This window comes from Neofelis nebulosa, chromosome 16 (genome assembly GCF_028018385.1).
Source record: "Neofelis nebulosa isolate mNeoNeb1 chromosome 16, mNeoNeb1.pri, whole genome shotgun sequence".
NCBI classification, from domain to species: Eukaryota; Metazoa; Chordata; class Mammalia; order Carnivora; family Felidae; genus Neofelis; species Neofelis nebulosa.
Window position 1 is genome coordinate 63,409,227 of NC_080797.1, and position 16,934 is coordinate 63,426,160.

General features: G+C 44.8%; 1 protein-coding gene across 2 annotated transcripts in view; it reads left to right on the forward strand.

Moving 5' to 3' along the window:
• Nucleotides 1-16,934, forward strand: part of VPS53 (VPS53 subunit of GARP complex) — a 132,284-nt gene that overhangs the window by 80,076 nt on the left and 35,274 nt on the right. For both annotated transcript variants that reach the window (XM_058705404.1, XM_058705403.1), the window contains 3 exons: nucleotides 407-501; nucleotides 10,362-10,604; nucleotides 13,651-13,798. In XM_058705404.1, coding sequence (XP_058561387.1) covers nucleotides 407-501; nucleotides 10,362-10,604; nucleotides 13,651-13,798 — 486 coding nt within the window. The remainder of the gene's footprint in view (nucleotides 1-406; nucleotides 502-10,361; nucleotides 10,605-13,650; nucleotides 13,799-16,934) is intronic.

Below are 16,934 nucleotides of genomic sequence, written 5' to 3' on the forward strand. Positions count from 1 at the left end.
CACGCTCTCTCTCTCAAAAAAATAAAGTTAAAAAAAATAGATCACATGAAGGCACTTTATAAATTTTAAAGCACTGTACAAGTATAAGGTACTGTTATTCTCCAGGATTTAAAATTTTAAAACATCAGTGAGATGATGAATAGCTTCCAGATCAAAAGCGCGTGTGTTATCAAAGTAGCAATAAATCTTTCAACATGCGAAGCAAGTCAGTGATGCTAACAAAACTGGCTCATTGTTCACAAACTGGCATGAATCATAATGCAAGACATAGTCCCAGTTTAGTTACGTGGAGTGCTTTTAATCTGTGTTAGGAGTGAACTTTGAAGGGATGTTTTCTTTGAAACTGCTTGAAAACTTGCAAAGATGGCTCAAGTATAGGTTTCTTCTTTTTTTCCTTCCTTTACAGCCAAAGAAGCCTAAAGCCCCAGACAATCCGTTTCATGGCATTGTTTCCAAGTGTTTTGAGCCTCATCTCTACGTGTATATTGAGTCCCAGGACAAGTGAGTGATGAATACTTTGCTGTTTTCTACTGCATTTCTCCCTCCTCCGGTCACGGGTGGGCCTCACAAGGGCATGACTCCTTCCAGAGGCTGAAGGAGGGACTTGGCATGGCTCCTGTGACGCCCTCTGGAAACCTGCTAAGGATATTTTTTATATGTTACGAATGTTATCACTCATTGGGTTCGTAAATCTTAGAAGCCTGAATCTGACTCAGGTAAGCTCCCAAATGTATCCCAACAATCCCTTCCCCTGTGTGCACACGTCAACCCACAAGCCTTGACAATGTCAGGTACTGGAAACCAGAGAAAGAAAGCCTAATCTCTACTGTATATGTTTTCAAGTATCATTTGCTTAAGTTTTCATTGCAAAATAATTTAGACTTACAGAAAAGCTATGCAAAATTCTCATACGCCCTTCCCCCAGAGAATGCTACCATTTTACATTACCGCGGTTATCAAAATCAGGACAGAAACACTGTGGCATGAATGTCCATTTTCTGGCCTGAGATCCCATCATGCATTTAGTTATCAGGTCTCTTTAGTCTCCTTTAACCTTGAATATACTCCCTCAGTCTCTCGTTAGTCTCTCATGACCTTGACGCTTTACAGAGTACTGGCAGATTACTTTCTGTATTTGTCTGATGTTTGCTCTTGATTAAATCCGGATTATTGCATCGCAGGCAAGTATACCATAGAGGCGATGCTGTGTCCCTCTCGGTACGTCATAGCGGGAGACACACCATGTGGACCTGTCCCCTCAATGGTGATGTCAGCTCTGATCACTTGCCTCTGGTGGTGCTCACTAGCTTTCTCTACTGTGCAGCTACTATTTTTCCCTTTGTGATTAGTAAGTATCTCACGGTGGGACACTTCGGGACTACGTAAATACCCTGTTTCTCCTCACACTTTGCCCACTCGTTTTGACATGCCCTGATGATTCCTGCCTGAAGCAATAATTTACTGTAGCATTTGCCAAATGTTCATTTTCTGTTTCCATCATTTCTCCCGAATTAATTAATTGGAGCTATTCTGTAAGGAGGCGCTTCAGTATGGATTCAGTATGGGTGGATTCTTCACTTCCTTTCATGGATTATCAACCATTTAATATATATACTTTTTACAAACTCAGGGGTTCTCAGAAATGTCCACAAAGCAGCCCACCACAGCCAAGTTTCCTCACCCCCAGGGAAGTATGTTCAACCTCCAGTGTCCGTAATTCACGCAAAGGAGGAAGAGCCCTCCTCATCCCTGAATCTCTGTCCCCAGCCAGAGGAACTGTTGAAGGCCCTTCCACGCAGGAAGGCAGAGTTTGGAAAGGTCAGGTTTCTGGAGACAGGCTGGCCCTGGCTCTGAGAGGAGGCCTTGTAGCCTAAAGAACACACTTGTGAGGACCAGACGGTGGCTCATTGCAGGGAGTGCAATAGCGTCTGTGAGAAATTTCTCAAGAGGAGTTCTCTGGGAAAGCATTTAGGTGCTGAGATTTAGTTTTTTGGTTTTTGTTTTTAATCCCCCCTGTTGTGTGGGTTAGCAAATTCTTGTTTCCGAATATGTTTTGGAGGTAAACCGTAAGATTAAGAGATTATTTCAAGTGGAGTCACTACACAGAACATTATTATTATTTGCCTATTTGATTTTATAGATCGCGTCTACTCTTCCCCTCCCAGATTACAAAATGTTTCATGTTAAAGCCTTAGAAAATAAACTTTGTAGAAGAGCTTCTGTGCTAACAAAAACAACCTCCCGCCCCTCCCACGCCCCCCCAGAAAAAGAGTTGCTTTCACATTTCACCTTGTAGAGCCAGTCTGCCTCCTCCTCTCTATCCATTGGGCTCATGTCCGAAGGCACACAGAAAGGCAGTTATTAACTATTGCCATTTGCTTCTTCGAAACACCATTTTCTGTGTTTAAAAGTTTTTTCTCAGGATGTTAATAAGACACCTCGAGGGGCAGGGGAATGATCAGTTATTTGCCTATTAGATTAACAGATCTTAGAGCAGACCACTTGGATGACTATTCTTGGACAAAGCCCGTCTTCTCTCATCAACCCAAACTCTTTATTTTTCAGAGGGTTTCAAAGCCATCGGGTCCCAGGTTTAAAGTGCATATCGGAGATAACCACATACGTTCCCCAAATCCACCTGGTCTGGAGAGTCATTTTTCTGAAATATTACAATCGTGGTATCTACTCTTTTCACATGGCCTTGATTCATATAAAGTGTACTCATTGTCCGTGCTATTTCAGGCAGAGAGCCAGACCTCCCTTCCATAGGGACTCTCCATTTCTCTGTGAAAAATGAAGTGCTCGCCACTCATCCTGCCGTCTGGCCTCACTGGGATGTTTCCACAGTGCTGGGGAAGCAGTGGGAGCTGCTCGTAGGAGAACTGCGTAGGTTGTGCTCTTGTCACTCCAGAATAAGCAACAAAGGCTTGAAGTAGAAAATAGAGTTCAAGAAATCCATTTCCTCAGCTTTTAAAGCAGAGAATCGGGCAAAATAATGCCTAAAGCTGTGTGGTGATTAACCTTTTTTGAGTCATAGATCCCCTTGAGAGTCCGATGAGACTGTAGACTCTCTTGCCAAAAAAAAAAACGCAAAAAACAAAAAAAATCACATAAACCCCCCACTATTTTGAGTACAATTTCAAGGGGTTCTGCAAAGCCCTTTCTCCCTTTTGTCAGAGAGTCTTAAGGCTGGGGAAGAGACTCAGGTGGGGACTGATTTTGTACATGTTACATTCTTGTAGCTCTGACTCAGAAATCTGCAAGGGAGGAAAATCTTAGACCATTCACAAGCTCCCAGATGACAGAGACCCAGCACGGTCTTGTGGAAAGAGCGTGGGCCTGGATGCCAGACAGACCTGGATTTGAGTCAGAGCTCCGCACTCACTAGCCTGGGACCTCAAGCGTGGTACTTGACCTGTCTGAGTTTGTTTTGTCCTCTCTACAGTGAAGTTAGTACTGTTCCCCTCACAAGATTAGTGGCGAGGGTGAATCGAGGTGACGTGTTGGCATTTGGCATAAGTGGGCAGGAACTGTGCCTGCTGCCCCCCGCCAGTGGTCTTGTTCCGGACTCTTAAGCGGTTGTGTGGCCCGATCAGTGTTCCCAGCTTTTCACTGGGCCTGGCATGGGGTCTGCCGTCTCCTCTCCCCAGCCTCCCACCTGCCCAAGGAAAGTTCTGGTGGCACCTGCCCCCACCAAAAGCCAAACAGCGGTGGGAGGACTGCAGAGCCGGCACCTGGTGAGGGGGCAGGAAGCAGGATATTCCCAGAGCCATCTCCTCAGCAGGCTGGGCGAAGCTGTCCTTCTGTGCATTAGGTGGCTTTCTCAAGTTTTGTTTATGTGCAAGAAAGAAGTTAATAATAGAACTTTTACTCTTGGGGATGTAGTGATTTTCTCTTGGAGATTTCCCCACGTCAACACTTCCTCCAGATCGTAGGTGAGAGGGCCCCATTCCCCCTTCATACCTCAGTGTGCGTTTCCTGTAAATAAGGGCACCGTCCACCTAACCACCATATACCTGCGAGCATCAGGAAGTTAACTTGATCCGCCATTACCATTTAACTCACGGACCCCATTCCTCTTTACCAGTTGTCCCGATCAGGTCTTTTCTGGACCCAGAGTCCGTGCCAGGATCACAGGATGCATTTATTTGTCACGTCTCTTTGATCCCTTCCATCCAGAAAAATAACTCATTCTTTCTTTATCTTTCATGACCTTGAAATTTTTGAAGAAGCACAGGCCAGTTTGTGGAATGTCCCTCAGTCTGCGTTTGGCTGTTTCCTCATGATTTATGATTTATGCAGAAGTAGTGCCGGGCTCTTCTCGGTAATTCATGTCGGGAGGCACACTGTCAGTTTGCCCCACAGCTTGTGGTGTTCACTTTTATCACTTTAGATGGAGTCCGCCGGGTTTCTCTATTTATTAATAAGTCATTAATAATTAATAAGTGTCAGGAGAAACGTTGAAACCATATAAATAGTCTTTTTTCATCTTTCACCTCCCCCTGATACTTGTCTGAATCATTTATTACTAACATCGTTGCCAAATGGTGATTTTTCTAATACTGCCATTTCTTCTACATTTATGAGTTGGCATTATATTTTAAGAAAAAGCTTTCTCTCTTCCCCATTTATTGTATCAGCACCTACTCGTCGATTCCTATTTTATTCAATGGGTTATAGCTGTTATTACCTTTTTTTAAAGCTTATGTTGGAATAAATTTAAACCTACATAAAAATTTCAAAAGTAGTGCAGATTTCCCGTATTCCCTTCTCCCCAAGTTCTCCTAATGTTAACATCTTACGTAACCAAAAAACATTTCTCCAAACCAGCAAGTTAACACTGGTACAGTACTCTTTCCTAAACTCAGACTTTATTTGGCCTTCACCAGTTTTTCCACTGATGTCCTTTTTCTCTTGCAGGATCCATCGTTATTTTAATGCTCAAATTGTCCCTGATTTGGCCAATGGAACCCCCCCTCCGAGCTGGTTTTTCGTGCTTTTTGCATATTCCTGTCATTTCTGGGGCACTTCCTTTCTGGCACAACAAAATATACCAGGCCCATCTTGTACTTTCCCACCCCAGCCCTGGAGTCATCTGTTTTTCCAGGATCCCTTGTTTCTTTGATGGGGAATGATATTTAGAAACTAAGTTCCGGGCATCAAGTATGTTCATTACTCCTCGGATGTCATGCTTCTAGGTCCTCGCAGCTGAGAGAGCTGAGAAATAGTTGTATGTATACACATACATGTTTAAACACATGCATCGGTATCTGTTTTTATACCAGCCTATATCAGAACCTGTGAATCTATGCTGGAAACTCTAATTCTGCTCTAACACCACAGGATTTATCTTAGCCTCCCCCTTTCCTCGTCTATAACTACTTTCTGCAACAGTGAGAAACTTGGCGCCCCCCCCCCCCCCCCCAGATCTTCCGTGTGTTTACTGATTTGCTCCATTTACCTGTGTGTGATCCATCTCCCAGTTGTGCTCAAGCCATACCTGGGCTTCCCAACCCCACTGGCCACACCAGAGCCAAATCCTTGGCCCCATCCTAAGGGCAGGAGAGGGAGGGGGTGCAGATCAGTTTGGGTACCCTCGGTTTAACAAGTCCTGTAACTTCCTGGGGACCTGAAGCCGCTTTGCCCATGCTCACCTCCTTGCCAGCTTTGACTGACTGCCTCTCCCCGTGCCGTCACCACTCTGCCTTCCAGTTGGAATATTGTTGCTAGGGATGCCGACTGCAGATCCACCGGAAGAACTGCCCTGCTCGTCCTTTACTAATACTGCTCTGCATTGGTCTTTTCTTCCTGGGTCATTTCATTGATCAGCAGAACCCCCAGCAGTAGTTCGTGTGGGCCCCTGACACATTCTCGTACATCTTGCTCAGAAAGCTCAAGCTACAGGGGAGGGGGTAAAAGATACCATCCACATCTGTGACATGTTCCTTTAAGCCAGAGAGCAAGTGAGTCGGCAGCAAGCACAATTCCATCTCTCTGTGTAGCACTTTAGTGTTGCAAAGTCAGAGCACAGTAGAGTAGATAGAGCTGGGCTTGGGAGTCAGCCATCCCCAGGTTCAGAGTCTGGCTCCAACAAATTCCGTGACCCAGGGCAAGTTACAGTCTTTTTCTCAGCCTCAATTTTGTCATTTATGAAGTGGAGATAATAACGCCTTCTCTTCAGGGCTGTTGGGAGGATTACGGGAGATTGAATTTCTGATGCACCCAGCACAGTGCCTACTTTACAGGCTTATGGCCTCTTGGGAGTCGGTGGTACCCGCTGTGAAGACATGAAGCTGGCAGCGCTTTGCTGTGGGAAACGCAGAGGAGCTTGTAAACCAAACCGTAGGTCGGGCTTTTCCAATGTGTGACTTCCGCCTTAGGCACGTCCCCTCCTCCTTACATCCTCCCTTCCACACATCATAATCTGTGCTCACTTCCGACTCCGTGCCTTTATTCTCACCTGAGTCTGCTGCGAAATTTTCTCTCTAGCTGCCTCTAGTTTCCTTTGTCTGAAACAAATTGTTCCTCTTGTCTGTACTACAAGATTAGCATGCAGTTGCTGTCTTGAAATCTAAATATCATGAGCATGAGGGTCCTATTCCCCCAAATAAGATCAAAGCTTCTAATAGGCAGATGCGTGTCTTAACCCCCACACCCAGCAACACCTTAATCAGAGCTTGACCCTTCATAAACTCGTGCTTGATTGTACTTGCTTTATGGTGTAAAAGACGCCTCCTTGTGATTCCAATCAGCAGGTCGGTATGCTACAACGTTCCTTTCTCTAGTAGTCCTGCCAGAAGGTCTCACCAAAACTCAGGCTAGTGTTTGGCACCTGGAAGAAACGACAACCTTTGCTTTTTTTTCTTCAGTTGAACTCACTTATGTCTCATATGCATGGCAAACACAGCCCAGAGCCTTGCACGTGCTAAATGCTCAGCTGGAAATCGATGGACTGAACCATCTATGCTGTGACATGTCAGTTACTCGTTTTCCAGTGTCTCATGTGGCTTAGAAGCACGCAGGCGCAGAGAGTGGAGATTGAAGGGAGGGAAGCTTATTCTAACGGATTATGTCTCACCTACACAGAGAGCAGTGTCAGAAGTGACTCGGGAGATGGCCTGCAAAGTATGGGTGGTCTTTTAGAGGGTTTTTTTTTTTTTAAGTGGAAATTTTCTTTATGCTCTATGAGTTTAATTAGTTTATAATCTTATTGATCGAGTTGGCTCAGAAATATAAGGCATTTGAGTAGGTATTCTGACTTCAGCTGCTAGCGGAATTAGATAAGTGGTTAAAGTAAAAAGCACTTTGGTTTTTTTTGTGTTTTTTTGTTTTTTTTTATTTTTTTTTTAACGTTTTATTTATTTTTGAGACAGAGAGAGACAGAGCATGAACGGGGGAGGGGCAGAGAGAGAGGGAGACACAGAATCGGAAGCAGGCTCCAGGCTCTGAGCCATCAGCCCAGAGCCTGACGCGGGGCTCGAACTCACGGACCGCGAGATCGTGACCTGAGCTGAAGTCGGCCGCTCAACCGACTGAGCCACCCAGGCGCCCCAAAGTAAAAAGCACTTTGGAGCTCTGGCCCCTCTTTTGGTCAGCAGTAGAGATTTGGAGGTTAGAATCTCTCCTAAGAAGACTCAAGTGGAACCCTTTGCTTTCCTATTACATGCTCCCCTCTACTGCACCAGCCCCTGCCCCGTCTCCACTCTCCTACCCTTCCATTCCCATCCTTCAGGAACAAAGCATGGGGGCTGATCAGCTGCATACATATTGGACACCAACATAACTGAAAGATTAACCTCACACGTAAACGTGACAGGTGGGCCTGGGGAGAGCAGAGGTCCCGGAAACATTATCCGTCCTCTCAAGGAGGATATGATAACATATGAATTGCAGACGATTCTCCTCTGTAGCAAGCACCTTTCACCTTTTGTACCAACTTCAGCTTATTAGAAGTGACTGGCCAGAATGCTCTCTCAAGACAGATTCTGAAATTACACCAAAGACCAATGAAAAAGAGCCATTCTTGAGAGCATTGCCGGCTGTGGGCCCAGGATGGGAGAAGGTCGTCATGTTTCTTGAACATTTGACATCCTTACACTGTATGGTAAAGTGTTAAAAAAAAAAAAAAAAATGATAATACAGTGTCAGTGTGTTGCAGATGACAGAAGTTGAAACTGAGACAGAGGAATGGTGTGAGTAGGGGTTGTCTGGGTGAGCCCTGAGTTGCGCCTGAGAGAGGTGGCAGGAGAGCATCTTGGCCAGGGGAGGCATCCAGGCAAAGGTTCAGAGTCAGGGATAGAGATGGAACAGGGGGAAGTAAAGGGGAGTCTGGCTAGAGTGGAGGGTCACTGAGGAAGAGAAGTGAGAGACTCAATGGAAAAGGTGGGGCAGGAAGAGGTGGTGAGGAATGGGGGTGGTGGCACCGCAGCTTTCGAGGTTAACTAACAAGGTCCTCCCCTGCTTGCTAACCATCCTCACAAAGACCCAGCCTAGGCCTGAAGTTCTTTGAGGGCAGAGTGGCTACATCTGGATGTAATAAACTTTCAATAACAACAACTCCTGAGTAAAATGTCAGTTTTCTCCTCTGCTGTGTGTGGTTCTTATCTTTTTCTTCCTGTTATATAAATACATTTTGAAAGCACAGCCTGGGTGGCTCAGTCAGTTAAGCATCCCAACTTCAGCTCAGGTCATGATCTCACGGTTTGTGGGTTCAAGCCCTGTGTCGGGCTCTGTGCTGACAGCTCAGAGCCTGGAGCCTGCTTCAGATTGTGTGCCTCCCTCTCTCTCTGCCCCAACCCACTCGCATTCTGTCTCTGTCTCTCTCAAACGTTAAAAAAAAAAATGAAAAGCACAGCTGGATTCTTGTAGCCTTGGACAGCAACCTAGAAAGATGTAAAATGTCAAGGGGTGGAGGGACCCCTCCCATTTTTCATACAGCACGACTGTGCAGGAAGCAGTGAGTAGAGCCCCACTGGATCGTAGCTACGATGACTCAACACGACGGAGCAAACTCAGTGATGTTTGAATGGGGAGTGGGGGGACAGCTGCAACCATGCTCACCATCGTGACCTGCTACAAGCCGGTGGCTGCCCTCCCCTCCCCTCTCCCAAGAGCTTTTACACCTTTGATTCTGTAAGTTTTAAGGAGAAACTGCATTAAAAACATCAAGAAAGCCTTAGAATATTTCTTTACGGTTTCTCTTTGTTTTGGCATCTACCTCGTGGGTAGGTTAGTGATACCAAATATTTCCTGACATCATAACCTTTTTGTGTTTTCAGAGGCAGTAAGGTAGAGGGGTTAAAAACATGAGGTTTGAGCCAGGCTGTTTGGTTTTGAATCCTGGCTCCCCCCACCCCTCTTGCTGTATGACCTTGGACAAGGTCCTTAACTTTTCTGCACCTTGCTTTTTGAAAATGAGGACGGTAATAATACGTACTTCATAAGGTTATTGTGCAAATTAAGTGAAATGCAATGAAATAACACTTACAAACTGCCGACATGGTGTGTGCCTGATACATCATAAGCGTTCAGACAATGGTCTCTATCATTATTTCATTTGGGGAAAGACGAAATGATACTTACATGGTAGCAGATTCTAGGCTCAGCTCTGCCACTAAATTATGTGACAAACTTTATAGACCTTACTTTTTTCATCTCTTAGAGAGTCCAGTAATACCTTACCTCTCTCACAGAGGCTTGGGGTCAAATGTGATCATGAAATGCCTTGAAAAGTATAAAGCAGGGGCTTCCTGGGTGGCTCAGTCAGTTGAGCGTCCGACTTCAGCTCAGGTCATGATCTCATGGTTTATGGATTCGAGCTCTGCATCAGGCTCTGTGAGGAGAGCTCAGAGCCTGGAGCCTGCTTCAGATTCTGTGTCTCCCTCTCTCTCTGCCCCTCCCATGCTTGCTCTCTGTGTCTCTCTCAAAAATCATAAACATTAATTTAAAAAAAAAAAAGTATAAAGCAGCACACAAATGCCTGTTATTCTTGCTGCTGTTACTGTAAGAGGGCTGGTGCGATAAAATGGGTCCAATTTTATTTATTTTATTTATTTTTTAAGTTTATTTTTGACAGAGAGAGAGAGTGCGAGCGTGAGCTAGGGAGGGGCAGAGGGGGAGACACAGAATCCGAAGCAGGCTTCAGGCTCCCAACTGTCAGCACAGAGCCTGACGTGGGGCTCGAATCCACAAACCGCGAGACCATGACCTGGGCCAAAGTCGGACACTTAACCGACTGAGCCACCAGGCGCCCCTGGGTCCAATTTTAAATGTAAAAAGCATTAGGAATGATTTACTCATGGCAGTTAAGCACATTTGCTTTATCTTTCTTGAAATAACATGGCAGGTTTTCTTCCTTCTAGAAACCTTGGAGAGCTGATAGATCGGTTCGTGGCCGATTTCAAAGCCCAGGGGCCACCTAAGCCCAACACTGATGAAGGGGGTGCTGTGCTCCCCAGCTGTGCTGACCTCTTTGTCTACTACAAGAAGTGCATGGTGCAGTGCTCTCAACTCAGTACTGGGGAGCCGATGATCGCTCTGACCACCATTTTCCAGAAGTACCTCCGAGAATATGCCTGGAAAATCCTCTCTGGCAATCTGCCCAAGTGAGTGCTATTCTTCCTGGTCCGAGTGGTGAAGTAAGATTCTGAATATGCCTAAATATGGGAATCTGAGGAAATCTACTCCGAAATAGTTTACTGAACTGCTAAGAGCCTCAATGAGGAAAATACCCTTAGGCCTGAGTTCCCAAGGGCCTGAGACTATTTCCTATCTAATGGGATTCCACAGCTGATCAAGACTGTTAGAGGAAATGCCCACCGTGGCCACCAGCATAGGTCAGATCTTCCCACAGTGGACTCAAGGGAGTCCGTTCCATTATGTATATCTTTAATTGACATGGTTTCAACAATAGGTTGTTAGCAAAAAAAAAAAAAAAAAAGGTAGGGCGCTGGTAGCAGTAATTTTTAAACAGCATGGGCAATTTCATTCAATGATTGCATACCCTGGGGTGATAAGCACATGGGAGGCAGTAATCTGCTTTTCCCTCGAGCTGAGTGCATTCCAAAGTCTCTCTTATGGTATCTGTGTCTTGCTATACTGGACAGAGTCTAGTGTTTAAAGATCTGGTAGGATTTGGGGGAAGGGCGTTGCGTAGCACAGCCCCTAATTATAGTGACTTCATTGTATTTATTCTGGGACATTAGAATATTGTTATATTGCTTACTAATGGAAATTAATGGTGTTTGACTAGAGCTTAAAGATTTTTGGTTCCATAGCAATTTCAATTATAATAATGCGATCTAAAGTGATGCTTTGGGGGCGCCTGGGTGGCGCAGTCGGTTAAGCGTCCGACTTCAGCCAGGTCACGATCTCGCGGTCCGTGAGTTCGAGCCCCGCGTCAGGCTCTGGGCTGATGGCTCGGAGCCTGGAGCCTGTTTCCGATTCTGTGTCTCCCTCTCTCTCTGCCCCTCCCCCGTTCATGCTCTGTCTCTCTCTGTCCCAAAAATAAATAAAAAATGTTGAAAAAAAAAATTAAAAAAAAAAAAAAAAAAAAAATAAAGTGATGCTTTGGAACTTAGTATTTATAAATCATCCCCATGGCCAAATTCAATAATTCTGGAATTAGTTGCTGTTGTTTTCACTAAAATGTATTGTATATGGGAGTTTTATGTTATTTGGAGGAAAGAAAATAAAATCCTTATGCTGTAGCCAGAGATTGGAAGTAAAAGATATATTTCGCCGAGAATTTCTTTGACCACGGTAACATTTTTTTAATTTTCAATAACTTTTATTCTGATCGTCAGAATAATATAAATTTATTATAGTTTAGAAAACACAGAAAAGCACAAAGACAGAAATAAAAGTCAGCTATCATCTCACCACCCAGAGAAGACAAATTCAAATTTTTGGTATATGTTTTTCTGTTGTTTACTTACATATGTAACGTGCGTGATTTTGTGCTCTTGCTCGATTCGCAGTGCTGGGACTATACAGCCTGTAGTTTTAAACCCTGCAGCTTTCACCTAACATCATCCTGTGAGCATTTTCCCACGTGTCCCAGCAGGAAACAGTGTACTCAGCTAGGGTGTTGTTACCAAAGCATCTATTCACAGAAATGGGGGCACGGTGAAAGGCACCAGCAGAGGATTCTGAAGCATCCAAATACCAAGGGGGGGGGGGGTGGTAATTGTTAACTACTTTAAAACTCCCTTGAGCGCCTGGGTGGCTCAGTCGGTTGAGCGTCCGGCTTCGGCTCCGGTCATGATCTTGCAGTCTGTGGGTTCGAGCCCCGCGTCGGGCTCTGTGCTGACAGCTCAGAGCCTGGAGCCTGCTTCGGATTCTGTGTCTCCCTCTCTTCTGCCCCTCCCCCACTCATGTTCTGTCTCTCTCTGTCTCAGAAATAAATAAACATTAAAAAAAAATTTTTTTTTTTAATAAAAAATAAAAAAATAAAAGAACTCCCTTGAGAGCCAGGGCTATGGACAAAAGGCTGCCCCACAGAAGAGGGCCACGGTGGCAGAGCTGAAGCACCACACTGAAGCAGAGGGAGCAGGAGGCCTTGTTAGTACTCAGCCTTCTCTCTCCCCTCTACCTCTCAAGCCTGGGTGATAGGTCTGTAGAGGTCAGTCTCCTGAGCCATAGAGGAGGGAAGAGAAGAGCAATGAATGGATCTGGGAGGCCACCAGACACCGTCCAACACTAGCACATCGTCATCGAAACACTTCACGATGTCGTGATAATCCAGCATACAGAAGAACCTCACCTCACTTCCGAACTTCTAAGTGATCATTTAGGTTGGTTTCACTACTTTAGTTATTTTAAGTAACACTCAGAAAAGCATCCTTGAACAGCAGTGGAACCACCGGGTCAAACAGTGTGAACCTTTTTTTTAAGCTCCTGAAATATGCCTCCCGAAGTTTTTACAACTCAGTACTCTGGACCCATAGTGCAAGAGAGGGTCAGTGTCCTCACAACCCTTGTAAGTGCTGGAAATTAAGATATTTTCAAATCTTTGATTCCCAGTAAGACTTGGCAGTTTTAGGGTTACCTTTTTTAACGTTTTATTTTTACGGTAAATGTCATTGAGTTCTTTTAAAAAATTTAGAATCTCACAGTTGAAATAGCAGGAGGTTTTATAACTGTATTTTTATATTTTGTGGACACATGATTAGATCAGTAGGAAGGTGTGAGATAGTCAGGCTTTGGGCAGCAGCCATGCTTTAACATTCACTTTGGTACCCCTCCACAAGCACAGCGTACACATTCCTGTGCAGAAGTTTCCTAACTGAGAGGGGCAATTGGAGAACCAGCTTTTGTGCTACAGAACTCTCGAACTTTCCAGATCAGGAGATTCTAAGCTAAGCAGAGAAGTCACTCAGCCGCCTTCTCTGTGAGTATGAGAGTCATCTTCGTTCATGTGACTGATTATTGGCTTGCTGTTGGAATCGTCTCTTCCTACTTCTGATGGTCAGAGAATTTAAACAGATGATAGTCAAGGTAAGGTCAGTAGGAAAAGGACTCAGTGTACGTAGGTTTGTTTGGGCCATGTCCAGCCTTTCCTTCCCCCTTTTCTTTGTCTTAAGATGTGCAGCTACCAGTTTAGGAAGCAAATAAGTCCCAGCCTGACCGGTTCCTGTTCCTTTTCCTCAGAACCACAAGCAGCAGTGGAGGGCTGACCATCAGCAGCCTCCTCAAGGAAAAGGAAGGCTCAGAAGTGGCCAAGTTCACTCTAGAGGAGCTCTGCCTCATCTGCAGCATCCTGAGCACAGCAGAGTACTGTCTGGCCACCACCCAGCAGGTGAGCTGCCCACCACCTCCTTTTCCTGACCCATTTGGGCCTCCTAACTCAGTGGCTGAAACTGTGGGCCCTAACAAGCCGTGTACAACCTTGGTCAGCCACATAAAGGTGGGTCACAGAGGAAAATTTGCAGTCCAGCCGAAAGACGGCCCAGGCAGCCATCTTACAGAAGAGCCTTGTTAAAAGGAGACTAGGCAAGAAAGTATGACTGGTCTCCCCCAGAGTGGTTTAAGTTCCTCAGAGGGCATGCCTTCTTGAAAGTAGGTCAGTAGCACTGTCTCCCGTAGGAGAAAAGTAGCAACAAACTTAACAGTGCTAGGACCCGGCCTTTGGTGGTGATGAGTCACAGCCAGTGATCCCATGCTCAGAAGTGTTACTGGGCTAAGCAAAATCCTTTGGGCTTTCATGTGTCTCCTGAAATGCACATAGCATTCTCAGCCTGCCTAAACAAACAGCCATTGTTTGGACGCTGACGTTCAGGAACTATGAAGCAGGAAAGGGTGATGCCTCTGCTGGAGCTCCCCATTAGCAGAAGGAAGACCCAGAAGAATTTTCCATTCAGCCTTAGACGTGGGATTAGAAGTTCCTTTTCACATTTGGTCTGGAATTCACCTAAGGCCAAGAGAAGGAAAATAATTGGAGAAGGTTCTGCTCTTCCCCCCCTTTTGGGCTTATTATTTACACATGTCTGGATCATAGGAAGGTAGTCATAAATTATGGTTCAGACGGTACAGCTTGGAGTGCCTGTGAGCCAGAGCAAGACTACAGGAGGCCAGAATAAGAAGCGTTCCCCCCAAAACTTCACTGTAAAGGTTTGGCCTCAGAGCCAGAGACGGCAATCCCTTTAGCCCCAAGAACCCCTAGGGCAGGACAGCAATATTGATGAAGACCTCCAAGGCAGAGAGGTCCCAGAGTTGTGTGGTGAAGAAACACCATTTAACTGTTTTGCATGTGTGCAGAAAAGGAAGGCATACACACATGTGAATAGAATTTTTAAGATTATTTGTTTATTTTGAGAGAGAGAAAGAGCGTGTGCATGCCTTGAGCGCAGAGCCCAACACGAGGCTCGAACCCACAAACTGTGAGATCATGACCTGAGCCAAAATCGAGTCAGACGCTTAACTGACTGAGCCACCCAGGTGCCCCCAAAATAGAGTATTTTAAAAGTAAAATAACCATGGTACCAAAGGGGGAAAAATACAAAATTAATGATTCTTGGGGCGCCTGGGTGGCTCATTCAGTTAAAGCATCCGACTCTTGATTTCGGCTCGGGTCATGATTTCACAGTTCATGGGATCAAGCCCCACATTGGGCTCTGTGCTGACAGCATGAGTCTGCTTAGGATTCTCTCTTTCTCACTCTCCCTGCCCCTCCTCTGCTCACGAGCTCTCTGTCTCTCAAAATAGATTAATTAAAAAAAATTTTTTTAGCCTTTATTCCCTCTTGAGAGAGACAAGGCATGAGCAGGGAGGGACTGACAGGAGGACACAGAATCCAAAGCAGCCTCCAGGCTCTGAGCTGTCAGCACAGACCCCGATGCAGGGCTCAAACCCACGAACTGTGAGAGCATGACCTGAGCCGAAGTCAGAAGCTCAACGAGCTGAGCCACCCAGGCGCCCCAATAAATAAATATTAAAAAAAAATAACTCTTAATCTCACCACCATCAAATAATCATATTAGCAATTTGGAGTATTTTCTTTCAGTCCTTTTTCATGAACATAGTTTTGTATGCTACAATCATTTTTTTTCTTTCTGAGAGGCAGTTTATTTAGTTAGTTTGTTCATTTATTTTGAGAGAGAGAGAATGTGTGTGTGGGGGGGAGGGGCAGGGGAAGAGAGAAAGAGAAGGAGATAAAGAATCTCAAGCAGGCTCCACACTGTCAGCGCAGAGGGACACGGACCCTAAGATCATGACCTGAGCCAAAATCAAGAGTCAGATGCTTTACCACCACAATTTTGTATGCTATAATCTTAATTTACTTCACTCTTACCCCTTTGCTGTTTTTATTGACATCACAGCATTAGCATTTCTCCTGTTGCTATGATATCTTCATTACTAACAATGTTATAGTTCTGTAATATTTCATTAAGGGACAATACCATAAATGATTTAACAGGATCCTGCATAATTATCTGTGCTGTTTCAGGTTTTGCTTCTGTAAGTAAATTCTACAAAGAATATCTAATGTGTTTTGCATTATTTTTCTAGAACAGATTCTTTTTTTTTTAATGTGTATTTATTTATTTTGAGAGAGAGAGAACACACAAATGGGGGAGGGGCAGAGAGATTGCTGAGACAGCGAATCCCAAGCAGGCTCCACACTGTCAGGGCAGAGCCCAACACAGGGCTCAATCCCTCAAACCAGAGATCATGACCAAAGCAAAAATCAAGAGTCAGATGCTTAACCAACTTGAGCCATCCAGACACCCAGATTCTTAAAGGTTCTAGAAGTACTAGTGGGCCAAAGACCATTTTGATGACTCATGATAGATGTAGCCAAATTTTTTTGTTATAAAAAAATTATTTTTGTTGATTATAAAAGTCAGTACATTCTTAGCACCTATACTGTGATCTCTAAATACTATTTTCCCCTAAAAGAAACCAGAGATTCCTGCAGAAATGAGTAATTCCAGGTCTGGGACACAAAATGTACAAGATGAGCCTGGAGCATCATGTTGTACAAAAAGCAAGAAAAAGATCAGAGACTGTGAGAGTCCTTTCAAAAGGATTCAGGAGCCATAATGGGCTTATTGTACAGAAAGATGTGTGCAAGTCCTAACTACCAGTACCTGTGAATGTGAGCCTATTTGGAAATAGGGTCTTTGAAGCTATAATCAAGTAAGGATCTGAAGAAGAGATTATTTTGCATTTAGGAACCCTAAATCCAATGACTGGCATCCTTAGAAAGGAGATGGCATCCTTAGAAAGGAGAGGAAGATCTAACAGACACAGGCAAGAAAGCCACGTGAAGACAGAGGCAGAGATTGGGGAGATACGTCTATAAGCCAAGGAACACCAAGGATTTCCAGCAACCAGAAGATAGAAGAGAGGCGTGGGATAGTTTCTCCCTCAGAACCTCCAGAAGGAACCTGCTCTGCCAACACCTTGGCTTTGGACTTGCGGCCTCTGCAACT